Source organism: Crinia signifera, chromosome 4 (assembly GCF_055691185.1).
Source record: "Crinia signifera chromosome 4, ASM5569118v1, whole genome shotgun sequence".
In the NCBI taxonomy this organism is placed as follows: Eukaryota; Metazoa; Chordata; class Amphibia; order Anura; family Myobatrachidae; genus Crinia; species Crinia signifera.
Genome location: NC_139220.1, coordinates 103,801,642 through 103,817,011, shown reverse-complemented (window position 1 = coordinate 103,817,011; position 15,370 = coordinate 103,801,642). Strand labels below are relative to the sequence as shown.

The 15,370-nt window shown below is 38.6% G+C and overlaps 2 protein-coding genes across 6 annotated transcripts in view; one reads left to right on the top strand and one right to left on the bottom strand.

Annotated features, from left to right (window-relative positions):
• ZNF346 (zinc finger protein 346) overlaps window positions 1-15,370 on the top strand; it is a 70,329-nt gene that overhangs the window by 50,606 nt on the left and 4,353 nt on the right. For 2 of the 5 annotated variants that reach the window (XM_083182119.1, XM_083182120.1), the window contains one exon: window positions 535-5,856. The exons of 1 other annotated variant lie outside the window; for it this stretch is intronic. In XM_083182119.1, the coding sequence (XP_083038245.1) occupies window positions 535-919 (385 nt within the window). In that variant the 3' untranslated portion in view covers window positions 920-5,856. Of the gene's footprint in view, window positions 1-534; window positions 5,857-13,359; window positions 13,385-13,404; window positions 13,462-15,370 lie in introns of those variants that run through there. 2 more of the 5 variants (XM_083182121.1, XM_083182124.1) reach the window with 2 other exon arrangements.
• The window catches only part of LOC146074234 (uncharacterized), a 62,844-nt gene continuing 53,705 nt past the window's right edge, over window positions 6,232-15,370 (bottom strand). The window contains exons 4-5 of the transcript XR_014473389.1: window positions 8,863-8,983; window positions 6,232-6,342 (exon numbers count right to left, since the gene is read on the bottom strand). The gene's annotated coding sequence lies outside the window, so the exon portion shown is untranslated. The remainder of the gene's footprint in view (window positions 6,343-8,862; window positions 8,984-15,370) is intronic.

Below are 15,370 nucleotides of genomic sequence, written 5' to 3'. Positions count from 1 at the left end.
ACCATAAAAAGTTCAGTGGTATAATTCACAACAGCAAATAGACGATCCCTAGATGGATCGTCTATTTGCTGTTGTGAATTATACCACTGAACTGTTGATATCTGGAAAAACATATCCTATTGTTACCGATATAATTAGGCTTACCATACGATCCCTTTATACTGGGAAGCTAATGAATTATACGTTTCAAGTCTTCAATTCCCCTGGTTTTAATCAGCCACAAAACCTGTGTAATTCATGTGTGTCCTAGTTTAAATGAATAGTCTGATACGCCTATTTGTAATGTAAAATAAATGGTCTCTTCACTAACCTAGCTGTACCGAAACCGGTGATATTCACTGTGGCACCGACATTCATTTAAAATTCTTTGTTGAATTGATGCTCTGCAAACCCGTGACAAGCCCTCGCCACAAAGCTGTGTATTACTTCCTATGCTTACTTATATGATTTATTTGAGTTTTATATACATGTGATTTGTAGGTGGGTTTTTTATTTTTTATTTTACTATAGTTCACAATTTTTTTCTTCCACTAGTTTAATGTCCATGGTAACTACATCCACGAACAGACTTTCACCATCCTCTGATCGTAAGTCGTTTGGTGGTGTTCCATCATCGTCGTTTGGTGGTGTTCCATCATCCAGCCGCCGGTTTTCCCCTGAGGCTTCCTACACAGGCGGCAGTTTCTTGTCATCACCAGCTGGACTGTCGTCATCTAACTATTATTCATCATCATCAACTGGAGGTTTTTCCTCAGCAGGCACTTTGTCTTCGTCGTATGGTCTGTCATCAGTGGGGAGGTTCTCTTCTGGTGGCGGTTTACTACCAAGGCCCTCTTATGCTTCACAGATCAACCAGTCCTACTCTACCAAAGACACACTAGGTCACGATAGCTACAATTATTTCAACCAAGGCTACTAGACCAGTTTTCAGTCATGCTAACAATAGAGAGATGAGAGTAGTCTCGCCTCTACCCTAAATTTCTTTCCCATTTTGCTGTAATTCCACAGTAATTATTATCACCATAAGCAATAGTTGAATTGGAATGACTATTCATATACAGTACAATGTATTTTCTTTGATTTTAAAAAGGAGGGAAACAAATAAGGCAGAGTTAAATTTGAAGTGCCCTCACTTTACAAGCCATCCTCCATTACATGATTGCATTTATGGTCTTTGCTCCCCTTCTGTTTAGCAACTAGGGTTCTTCTCCGCCCCCATATCCACACAGAGTCTTTCATTGGTTGATCTGCGCTATTTACAATCCTTGTGGGGACAGCTCACCATAAACCAGAGGCGCGTCATACAGTTCTCAGTGTAGCCTTGTTTAAATGCCGACAGTGGCTATGTGCAGCTACCGCTTACGTGTTGGAGCCAGTGCGTCGCTTTGTATAAGCACCCCAAGCTTAGCTTGCCATGGCAAACTTTTGTTCAGCTGTTAATTATTGTGTAGGTAATTTTATGTTGAAGTACCTTTAGTTCTTAAAGTGCAGCCAGCAGTTTCCTTATGTATATAACTTTTATAGATGCTGTCTAATATAAAAGACAGCTAAACGTAAAATATAATAAAACTTGTTAGTTGATTAATACGTCACTTGTTGAGCGCAAATGCTCTGGAGTAATAAATGAGGTCAGTTTTTGCTGCATTCGTCTTGGAAAACAACACATACTGTATATAAAATACTGTAGTATTCTATAATGTTGGCGTATTATACAATTAGATGGAGTTATTTTTTTTTTTTTTTTTATGTACTACGGAATATCGACTTGGAATGGTCAATTGGTGAAGGGTTTATTCTGCATTCATGCAGTACTGTGTCTTCAGTAATGACAGGCAAGCAATTTACAGAAAAAAGGTTTTCCATTAATAATAGTAATGTGGTTGATCCTGTAGTATGGTCCCAGATATGAATCATACTGCTGTAGTTTAGTTTCATTTTGTGCTACTGCAGCCAGCCACCAGGTGGCACTCAGTGTCAAGGAATTGAATTCAATAAACTTTAGGGACCTTTAGTGCAGAAGTAATACCAGGAACTTTCTCACATTCAGTGAGAAAATGGGGTTTACATTTTTTTTTAAATTACAGCTGTCTTTTATGTTTTAGCGATCTGTTTTTTTTTTTACCACAAGCTCGTCGTTAATTGCTTTTGTACTGGTAGCACATTATAACATGACAGATAGAGTGGACATGCTGCCTTAAGGGTGAGTCAATTGATCCTGTTTTTTTTGGATCTTTTTTATGTGTGAAGAGCAAATAGGTGTGAATAAGCCCAAAAATGTAAATTTAAATTATGTTGCTTATATTGCGAAGCTTGTATATTTAACATTTTCTTTGTTTCGGCCATTGGGCATATGATATAATTAAAATCCACCTTCTGTGACAGAAGACTATCAGAATTGTTCTAGTTTTTTTTTTATTTTATTTTTTAAGTGCTTTTGAAAATGATAACTTTTAGTACTAGTGTGGTTTTATAATGTGTTCCGATAATGGTTTGTTTTACATGTTGAGCTAAAGGGGCATTATCTATACTATGAAAACTAAGAATAATCTTTTTTAAGCTGCCTAAACACGGGGTGATCCGGGGAGAATATCGCTCTGAACGATGCTAGATCACTCAGCGCTGCAGAGCAATGTGCCGCTGAGCGATCGGTCAGGGCCAGTGTTCTCCGTGAGAACACTGGGCCTGACCCCGGCGATTATCTTGATTTATCCAGCATGCTGGATATTAATCGGGGCCATGCATCGCTATCGATATGCCTCCTGCACACAGAACGATATAGGAACATTGTGTGAGATCTCTTAGAAAATGCCCAGGGATCACTACATGTGTTGCCCCTATTAGAATAACACAGTTTTTGAATTGAACGATCTATACCTGGCAAGCAATGAATGTACGGACAACTGAACTCAATAACCAAAACGTGCTTCCTCCTGTATTCAAATCTACAGTAGTTGGGATGAAATTTATTCTTTTAACCCTTTCACACATAAAATGAAATTCCCAGGTGACGTAGATCCACCCGGGAATTTCATGAACTACACGGGTCCTTTTTCTGTGTGAAAGGGTAGATCTGGATCCTAAACTCCGGGTCTCCGACCCTGCAAATGACCAGGGTCGAAGACCCGGAGTTTAAGATCCGGGTTGACTATTTTACAAAAGCCCAGTGTAATAGAGCAAAACTCCAGGTCTAAAGTTTAGACCAACAGATTTGCTCTTTTGTGTAAAGGGGGTCTGACAGCGAGCGGCCAAATAACCCAAATAATTGCTGTATTATTCGGTCACCGATTTGTGAAAACGGTATAAGAGACCTGTTTAATGCCATTTTCTTATTTAGTGGTTATTGGAAGATGAGCACAAATTGTGCTTAAAGATTCCCTTCTTGTTAATTTTTTGTTTTGTTTAATAGTTTCCTAAAAGCATCACAATCCAAACAAGAGAATTATTAATAGAAAAGTAACTTTAAACGGAATCTAAGAGCATATAACCACAAATCTGGATAAATAAGTCAGAATCAGAAGGAATTAGCCATATAGGGAGGTTTAACTAAAAAGAAAAATGTTCAATAACCCAGTCTGGGTTATTGAACATTGTTTCAAGCCGTTTGTCCAGCTGTTTGAAACAGCGTTTACACCACAGGTTGGATACCAGGATATTGGCAGGTCTCATTTGTTGGCACTTGGAGATTACATCATCTTCAAGCGCCAGTGATCCAGCGCTCTAAACTATAAGTCCGACCCTGGTTGCCATGGCAATAAGGTTGGCGCGAAAGAGGTTTAAATAACTTTTGATAAGAGGGGGAATTGATGTATTATAAGAAGCAGTAATCTTGCAGGTAGCTGATCTAACAATGTGTATATTCAGTTTGTTCTAAGTAATCTGAATGATCCGGAATAGGTAAGAGCAGCAGGAAATCTTTGTTTTTGTTATACTGTAGTTTGTATCTTCTACACAACAACCAACATCTTGATTTTATGAAAGTTATATTTTACAAATCTTTTACCACTGCTCTCGTTACTTACTGCTTTTTTTGTGTGATTTTAATGGTATGTTTTCAACTTTCATGTTAGAGTGTCAGTGTTGGTTGTGTTTAGAAGTAAAACACTTGGAGTTTGTTCATTGTTTTGCATTACATTTCCCTTTTCTGATTGGAGAATTTATTTCCATTGAGCTGATAGAGTAGATTGCCTCTAACGCAGCCCCATTATGTTGACTTATACCGTGTTCTCACTGCGAGTGAGAACTACATGGCTTTTACCCGACATTAAAATGCCGGGGACTGCAGCTACGGACCCCCGTTTTCACTGCTAGGGAAATTCCCGGGTGAAGAAGTTATACCCGTTAATTTGCCTAATTAACACTGGTTTTTATGCAGTAAGAATGGGTCAACCCGTGTCTGCATACCCGGATCTCAAACATGGGTAAAAAGAAGGGTTTTACCCGTGTATGAGATCTGGTTATGCGACCCGTTCACACTGCAAAAAAACCTGTGTTAAAAGGCAGATTTCCAGGTCAACATGCTAGACCTGGGAATTTTCCTGCAGTGAGAATGGGGTATTATGTGGTTATTATGTAAATTGCTGGGGTTCCTTAATTACTCTGTCATCCTTTTGTCTTTTTGTGAGTCACAAGTGTCATGTCTATGGTCCAGTTTATGGCTCGTGAGTCCCTAGAGTAATAGTGACTTTATCAGAGTGGAATCCTTTTTCTGTAGCTACTGGTGCCTGTTGTCTACCAAACCACACACCACCTGTTCAGCGAGCTGTGAAGCTGTAAATTGTTATTGAATCTTATGGAATGAGGAAATAGTTGTTCAGTGTTTGAGCTGCATTGGGTAGTACAAGCCATATTCATTGGTCTTATACGTTATACTGTTGCTTCTGCCTTTATCCTTCTAGTTCTTTAAATAGTACAAAGAATATAATTCTCCAAATCCCAGCATTTGACTACATATACATAGATCTTGGGGGAGCGTTGCCTGTCATTGAACATGTACTTAAGAAGAGAACTTGTCCACCTGTTGCCTTATGAAGTCACATGGTCTGTGAAGTCATAACGGGGAACAATAAATGCTAATAACTTACATTGTGCAAATGTTTTTGTGTGCATTCCACTTGTACAAAAAAACCCTGTGTTAGCAAATTAAACAGATGTTTTCTTTATATAACTAAAATGTGCCTTATGTTTTTATTTCATTTTGCCGAAAATTTAAAGTCAGACTCTTATTGTTCCTTATGACTATAATAGACTGTAAATGACAGATAAGTACTAATTAATAGCACCAGGATGGAGAAACCATACTGAGGGGGTGTGTGTACGTATGTATGTATATGCAATGTGTATTTATATTATCATATAGATATGTAAAGTTTTGTAATTAATAAACCAGGGTCACTGGAATGGCTATTCTAGGCTATTTCTGGCTATGAAGTACAGTATATACTAGGAACCTATGTAATTGTCAACTTGGTGCTGGGACAGTATTCCCTGTTACACCAAACATTCTGTTACCTTAGTACCAGCATTACATTGCAGATATACGGCACTTCCATTTCTGGTATGCATTCCACTGCGTTCCAGCTTTGTTAAATTTTCATAGTTTTTAGTTAATTTAAACCTAATTGTGGCCCTTAGAATAAAAGGGTGAAATTTAATAGGATGAGAGATTCAGAAAGTGAGATATTTGGTAAGAAATCTCCTGTTTTTTTAAAGCGACAATCATTTACACTGCAAACACACTAATAAGCCCTCTTGAAGCAAATGCTTCCAAAGCTATTTGATGTAGTTTCACTTGCTGCCAACAGATGGCAGTGTATCAGAGTCAGTACACATATCTATATATATCTTTATAGATATGAATATGTATACAGGATATATATATATTATATTATATATATATATATATATATATATATATATATACACATATGCTCCAAACTGCAATATATATATATATATATATATATATATATATATATATATATATATATATATATATATAAATGAGCCTGAGACGGCACTCTCAATCTCTGGTGCGATTAGGTCCCACCAAGGGACATAGAGAATAATGCGGTGCCCTCCGTGCTGGGTAGCAAAAAGCAGCCAGTAATGTAGCGTGTGTGGGCGGCGGCACTCGAACAAACGACAAAACAGCAGGTAAGTATACCGACGTTTCGGGACGGTGTTGTCCCTTTATCAAGGTGCTGGTGAATAACAAAAAACATACAGTGATAACTCACCTAAATAACCCTGGAACCGTTCATGCCGCCCGGCATGGCGCTGATGGGTTGCGTATCAATGACGTCATCTCACTCAGACGCGACGCAGGGACGCACGGAGGGAGAACTGAAGCAGACAAATAACAGACCAGTTAAAAGTTGCCATGGCAACGCGTTACAAAACATAATACATATACAGCTTAAAAGCATAAACCCAGTGAGACATTACAGCGATCAAGCAAATCTAGCAAATAAAGTGCATATTATAGTGCAAAATAAGACAAGGCTGTCAAACAGCATCTGCCAAGCGCTGGGCTCAATATGGGCAGATCAATAAATTGCAAATACATAACGAGTAAATTCAAAACCCTGTATGGCACAGTATATAGTATTTCTGCATACATGTTACAGAATTATAAGAAATGGGCAAATCCGAGATTCTCATTCAAGCTCTGGGGTGACAAAGTGTCGAGGCAGAAGATCCACCTGCTTTCCAAGCGTACAAGCATCAATGATCGGTCACCACCCCTAGATAGAGGTGGGACATGATCAATGATCCTGTATCGCAGGGAGGTTAGTGGATGCCTCGCCTCGACAAAATGTCTGGCCACAGGGAAATCACTGTGACCTGCAGCTAGGCCAATCTTAATATTGGACCGATGCGCTGCTGCTCTCTCTTTAAAAGCACGATCGTTTTTTCCAATATAATGGCGTCCGCAGGGACAGCTGATCATGTATACAACATATTTTGTGCTGCAACTGACCCTGTGTTTAATCTTGAATTGTTTGCCGGAGAATGGGTGACAAAATGTGTCTCCCTGCACTAAGTAGCTGCATGTGGTGCAACCGGTACACCGGAAGCACCCAAGTTTAGGTGTCCCCAAAAAGGTGGATTGTTTCAGAGGTGGAAATCTAATATAATTTTTGACCAAATGGTCCTTAAGATTCTTACCCCTTTTGTAAGCGCACATAACAGATTTGTCCTGTAATGATGGCAGTTGGGGGTCAGAGGTTAGAATGGGCCAATGTTTGCGGGTGATCTTGCGCAATTGTGGGCTTTTGTTGTAAAAAGAATTCACCCAAATCAACCTGTTACTGGTCTTGTTGGTATTAACAGGATTCAATGCTTGTTCAAGGCTCATATTCAAGACTTTATCCCTAGATTTAATGAGCTCTGTACGATTGTACCCTCTGACTAGAAATTTACTAACCATTTTGTCAAGCGATGTTACTAAATCTGTGCGGTCACTGGATATCCTAAGAACCCTCAACATCTGGGAAAAGGGGAGGCCCTTTTTGAGGGGAAGGGGGTGATGGCTGTTCGCAAGCAGAATGTTGTTTCTGTCAGTGCTTTTAGTGAATAATGAAGTCTTTAAGACCCCATTATTCAATCTGATGTCGACATCTAAGTATTGTACCTGATGGTAATCCACATGAAATGTGAATTTGACCGGTGATGTGGTCTTGTTGTGGTCTTCAAGCAGTTTAATGAGCTCATCAATGCTACCCCCCCCCCCCCCCCCAGATGATCAACAAGTCATCTATATACCGAAGGTACAAGATGACATTGTCCCCAACTGTCAGATTGTCGATAAACAGAGTTTTGTCGATAGTGTACATGAACACATTGGCGAACGATGGGGCCACAGTATGTATACATGATATATATATATATATATATATGTATAATATATATATATATAACCATCAACAAAATTCCTGGAATTTGCGCTATTAGTGGATGGTCGCCAATAACACTTTGCTCCTTACTAGCGGAGCTACCTCTACAACAGTGCTTATGAATCGGCACTCTGCTTACAAAGTCTCTGGTGCCCGGGTGCCAGCAATAGAATTGAAAACGATGTGTAGAAGGTAGCGTCACTCTGGGGCTTGTTCAAACGGTTTTAATGGTACATCAATACAAAGTACATGTGCGGCAATCTGCCAGATTGCCGCACATGTACTTTGTATTGATGTACCATTAAAACCGTTTGAACAAGCCCCGGAGTGACGCTACCTTCTACACATAGTTTTTTATATATATATATATATATATATATATATATATATATATATATATATATATATATATATATAAAACCGGTGTTGTCTTTCTTTCCGTCAGACTGGAACGATTGGAGATGTGTGTATGTGTGTGTATATATATGTATATATATATATATATATATATATATATATATATATATATATATATAGATACATACATACATATGTGTGACCCTGTTTTTTGCCAAATTTTTTTTAGATCTCGCTTGTGGACCGTTTCTTTGTGATTCCAATTATTATATATGGAAGACCATAATTGCTCGCTATATTCCGATAAAAGTTAATCTCATTACTTTTTCCTAAGTGTCCTTAAAAGGACAAAATTGCCATTTAGTATGCCTATGGATCTGTGCCGGATTGGTTTGTAGTTCCTATGTATATATATATATGATAGATGTACAGTGGCAATCATCAGACTTGTTCAGATTAAAATTCCTTTATTGTCGCCCGACGGCGTTTCAGGGAAAAGTTCCCCCGTTTTTAAGGGCACAGAATACAAACAACAGAATGTGCTTACAACATATATACAGGTGAAACAATACACACAATCAAGGTAATTAAAAGATCTTATGGTGCTCACCTGTCCGGCGCCGCCACTCAGCTTGAGTCTCCACGTGCAAGTGTCTCTCACAATCTGCGTGAGACGGAGGCGCTGGTCAGTGACGTCACCCTAATGTCATTGATCAGTTTCCAGGTTACCGCTGTAGACAGATAAAGTAATGTTTCAAAAGCGGACCTGGTTTGAAATGGACATGGTAATAAAACACATAAATATTTACACTTTAAAACAATGTGATGTAAAATCATCGGAGCCATGTATTCATATTACTGTTGCTGTATAAATTTTATAATATTTAATCCTTTCTATTCAATAATTTCGGGAGCATAGCAGACTGGTGTTAGTCCCAAAGGACCCTACTCAGGACTGACATCACACAATATCTAAAGAAATATATGTATACAAAAAATCATGAAAAAAAAACCATAAAAAAAAAAACATTACAATTAAAGTAAATTAAGCTTGCTCAGTCACAATTAGTTGAAGGACCAGAATATAATTAGGTTCTACAGGAAACATTGTAATCCCAGCGACTCATTAAGGCCTCTAGGGGCCAGGGTGTTTAAATTGTAAATCCACCTGCTTTCTTTTTGCAGGAAGATTCTATCCCTGTCACCTCCCCTTAATGTCGGGGGTACATGATCTATAATGATAGCTCTTATGCTGGGTATGTTGTGTTTCATAATAGCACAATAAACAGAAGATGTGGGTGCTCCCTCCAGTGGCGCCTTTAAGTAATAAAAGAAGTACAACCCTAATATTAATGGAGCGATCCTCTTCTCCGTATCTTGGTGAAATGGTGAACCATTTCACTTTGAGGACGGAGCATGCGAAACGTCAGTCACTATTTGAAATATAGATATTTTACAAGACCTTGGAGTGCCGCTGTCCATTTTTTCTGGATCTAGATATATATATACATATATATATATATATATATATATATATATATCATATATAGATAGATATATATGTATACATGATATATATATGTATATATATATATATATATATATATATATATAGATATATAGCTATATACATGATAGATATATATATATCTATCTATCTATCATGTATATAGCTATATATCTATATATATATATATATCATGTATACATATATATATCATGTATACATATATATATCATGTATACATATATATCTATCTATATATGATATATATATATATGTGTGTATGTATGCATGATATATGTATGATATATATATATATATATATACATGATATATATTTATAGATATATACATGATTGTCTCTGTCTCTCTCTCTCTCTCTCTCTCTCTCTCTCTCTCTCTCTCTCTCTCTCTCTCTCTCTCTCTCTCTCTCTCTCTCTCTCTCTCTCTCTCTCTCTCTCTCTCTCTCTCTCTCTCTCTCTATATATATATATATATATATATATATATATATATATATATATATATATAGTTATATAGTGTTTTGGATGAGTGTGGCACTCCAATGGTGTGTCGAAAACCATAAACAAACTAGCCGGTGCCCTCCAAAAATCAAAGCAATGAAGCAGGTATTACAGCGTGGTGACGGCGGCACTCGAATAAAAGACACAAACTGCCAGGGGTATCCCAACGTTTCAAGCCCTTGCGGGCCCTTTATCCTTGCGGGCCCTTCTGCACCTTGATAAAGGGCCCGCAAGGGCTTGAAACGTTGGGATACCCCTGGCAGTTTGTGTCTTTTATTCGAGTGCCGCCGTCACCACGCTATATATATATATATATAATATATATATATCCAAATACGGGGGGTGGTACTAGCGCTGAAAGCCCTAATATTAGTAGTCTCACACTGCTGTCCACATAAACACCGTTTTTGTGTTTTTAGGTTCTTATTAACACAGGCCCTCTTCTTCAGGGCGGCAGCTCCTTTCCTGATGATTTCTGTTCTGAGAAACCGTTTTAAGTAGTCTAAAAGAAAAAGGGTGAGAAGGGCGCCTACTAGTGTAGTATTTTAGTGTAATGTGGCTCCCACCACCACTACAGGACGGAACGGCACCCCTCAAATATAGTAGTACCGTATGCAGTGGTGTCACACCACTGTTATTTCAGCTTGTCACAGCATATATTCCAAAGGCCAGGTTTAGCATATATTCCTTCTCCTCACGTGTATTGACACCAATATATACAATGACAAGGATAGAAGAAACTGACTCCCAGTTAGAGGAAATATCTCTGTGGTGCTGTACAGAGGTTCAGCGATAACCCCGCATTTATCACGGGGCTCCAGAAGCTGTAATATGACTATTGGATAGAATATTTGAAGTTAAATCACTGTTGGTCATATCTCTGTAAAAAAAAAACGGAAGCCCCGTGCGTGTCATGGGGAACCGGAAGTAAATCTGAATGCGTTCCAAATGCCGTTTCCCGGAAGTGGTGACCGCAAAAAGCATTAATTGCCATTACTATATATACATTAATATATATATGGGATAGGAAGCCTATAGTAGACACACTCCTGAAGAAGTCCAGGTTGAGGAAACGAGTACGAAACGCGTTGAGGGACTCTCCTATGCCATATGGGGATACTTACCTGACTGAGCGGATGTGGAGCCAGTATCAGATAAGCACTGATTTTTTTAAACATTGTACGCATTCTTATTGTTGTTGATGCGGTGATAATAAAATCTTCTTAGCAATATTACACTATTCTGCTTTCTTCTATCCTTGTCGTTGTATATATTGGTGTCCATACACGTGAGGAGAAGGAATATATGCTAAACCTGGCCTTTGGAATATATGCTGTGACAAGCTGAAATAACAGTGGTGTGATACCACTGCATATGGTACTACTATATTTGTGGGGTGCCGTTCCGTCCTGTAGTGGTGGTGGGAGCCACATTACACTAAAATTCTACACTAGTAGGCGCCCTTCTCACCCTTTTTCTTATATATATATATATATATATATATTACAATACAATATGGCCTTCGTCTTGCGCTAGATGATTATATTGAGCTGCTACTCCGATAAGGCTCTCCTGTTAGTGAGAGTCTGACAGAAAAAGATACACAAAAAGATGGGTTTATCGGAGAGCGCTGGACTTGGTACCACCTAGTCAATTGAACAGCAATCACTGAAATACATCAATCACACTTAATATGACAATTCCTTGTCCCCTTCCAGAATGACACGTGAGATTCGTTTGGGATAAAAGTTCTTTATTGCAACCCAACGTGTTTCGTCAAAACGACTTCATTAGGGGTTTGACAACAGAATTTAATAATAGACCTGTCTGGCAACTACTGTTTCTTTCAGACAAGATAAAATCAATAAGAGGGTGGATTTTAGGGGAAGCCAATCAGGCTTTAACGTGTCAGTTGTTTCCGTAAGGATGAGGTCCTAAACTAATGGACTCACAGGGCCGTAATTAAACGATACACCTTATAGGCCAAATGAAGTTAGGTCCGGGTAGTCGTATCACCTCTCAAGTTATCACCGCAATGTAGTAAACTCCCAAGCTCCTTCACTGGCTGATAGACAGTGAAGGAGCTTGGGAGTTTACCTTCCTTCTGGTGTACCTATGGGTCTACCTGTCTTGTCTTGGCAAAGGCCCTATTTGGGTCGAAACGTCGACTTTAAAAATAAAGTGACTGACTTTTTGCTGCAATGGTGAGTGCCTCCGCTTTTGATTAAGCATCTGGAAATATATATATATATATCGCTATAGATATATACATTATATATATATATATATATATATATATATATATATATAAATAGATATATATCTATACATAATATAGATATATATCTATACATGATATAGATATATATCTATACATGATATAGATATATATCTATACATGATATAGATATATATCTATACATGATATAGATATATTCATATATACATACATGATATATACATATATATATATATATATGTTATGTGTAGGGGGGTGCTGGGGACACACTGTTGATGTTTGTGATTGCTGTTGCCCATGCCCTGAGGAAGGAGCGGAAGGCTCCGAAAGTACTAGGCTATATGGAGCATCTCAATACAGCTTTTTAATTGCATAAAACTGCGTGGAGTGCCTTCTTTTGGAGAATAAATATATATATATATATATATATATATATATATACACAGACAGACACACACACATGATATATATCCATAGAAGTAAAGAGCGCACCAGACTTTGTTCAGAATCCATTAAAAGTACAAAACTTTAATCCATCTAAAAGACTCAAGACATGGTCGACGTTCCGGGTCCAAATTGACCCTTTTTCTCACTAACATAACTGTTATCACGGAGCCGTGCGGCCTGGCACTCTCCTCTCTTAGTCAGCGGCCCCGGTGCCCTTCCGAAGTGGATAGATAGTATAGAAATAAGGCTGGCACTCAAAGGACTTCGGGGCACACCTTGACAAAGGGGCGCTAGCCCCGAAATGTTGGTTTTTGCCTTTGCATAATACAGCACATTTTTGCGAAGTTCCATTTGGATTAATAAAGGTTTTATCAGAATTTTTTGTTTACATAGAAATTGTTAACGTTTTGATCCCCTTGGGGAACTTTGTCCGAACAGCAGCAGCAGAAAAGGATACTCCTTCGACACCAAGCACCTAATTTCAAATGGCACCAGGTAAGGTATAGATAGGCATAGAGGTCACATGGGTAGATTGTTAACCAATCACACACATATACACACTAAATATATAAATATACTGCAGCTAGTTGCACAATCAACAAAGCTATGGTATTCTAACCCAGCATTCTACATAATATATCAAACTTGGGCAGGTAAGAGTATAGAAAGAACTGAAAAAGCCAGAAACTTCACTACAGTCCGTGCGTTCCACCGCCTTGGAACGCATAGCCCTGGCCAGAAGCGAGCGTACGCATCAATCCGGCCGCCTCATTAGCAGTATTCTGTATCAAAAAAGCTAACCAGCCAGTTTCACCAGAGTGCATGGGAAGTAAACTTTTCATTTAAAACCGTACTACACTATTTTCGCCTCCTGTTCCTTTTATGTATACCTGTATATATAGGTATATAGTTTGGTTTTAAGTCTAAACAGAGGATACTGGCCAAGTCAAATATAGTAAAATAAATTTTTTAATGATGTCACCAATAGAGATACAGTCGACTTTTCGGACCACACATCATGACATCCAAGCAGCAAGGTGCAAATACTGCAGCTGGATAATCATGGATAATCAAGCAGTATCGCCAGTTTGTTGCCTCCGGGTGCCGCCGTCTATTACACGTACAATTTTGGGGGAGGGGGGGAGACAGGTTCACCAGGAGGGCACTGGAGCAGGTTACCATAGTATTTGGGAGTGCTGCCCATTGGATACTTCACACACATGCATACATACATACATATATATATATATATATATATATATATATATATATATATATAAAAAACAAGATACCCAGCGCAAGAAAGTCTGTGTCCTATGAGTCCACAATGTCCAAAATGTGTGCAGTCCCTCTTTCAAGGATAGTACCAATCCCAAACGGAAATGCTTGCAAAAAAGATGAAAAGAGAAACGCACGAATGAGCAATAAATCAGACAATATTTACTGTTCTTAATATGCTCACATACATTAAGGTTAAAAGATGAATGCTTGCCAGCCGTATGTACAACACGATTCCAGAATATACTCTGCAAGGATGTATCACGATACCCCAGGAACAACTGCCAGATGCCTGTCGCAAAAACAAAACGTCGGAGCCGCCGAAGGGAAGGATGCAGAGTCTCAGCTGGATCAACAGTGGAAGGGAGACGTCGCCACGTCAGACCATCACAAGCCACGCCCAACGCGTTTCGTCACTGGGAAGGACTTCGTCCCCTGACGAAGTCCTTCCCAGTGACGAAACGCGTTGGGCGTGGCTTGTGATGGTCTGACGTGGCGACGTCTCCCTTCCACTGTTGATCCAGCTGAGACTCTGCATCCTTCCCTTCGGCGGCTCCGACGTTTGTTTTTTGCGACAGGCATCTGGCAGTTGTTCCTGGGGTATCGTGATGCATCCTTGCAGAGTATATTCTGGAATTGTGTTGTACATACGGCTGGCAAGCATTCATCTTTTGACCTTAATGTATGTGAGCATATTAAGAACAGTAAATATTGTCTGATTTATTGCTCATTCGTGCGTTTCTCTTTTCATCTTTTTTGTGTATATATATATATATATATATATATATATATATATATATAAACAAATTCTATATCTGATGATGCCGCTGATACCTTAAAGGAGGCAGAGGAAGCGTCATATGACTGATTGCTACCTACACTATCCCAATATCCAAAAGGGGATCCTCTTTATGCCTGCCTGTAATGCAAGTACTGTTACACCTTAATTCAGCATTGTTTTAACAGTGTCTGAATGATTAGCAGCTAGCAGGGATTGGGAAATTTATTTTTGATTGCATTTTCTATTTTATTTTTTGGTCTGGCCAGACCAGACAGCGGACAAGAGAATCATCAAGGTTCTAAAATATCTATGATCCACTGCAGACAGTGTTTAAAAACAACTGTT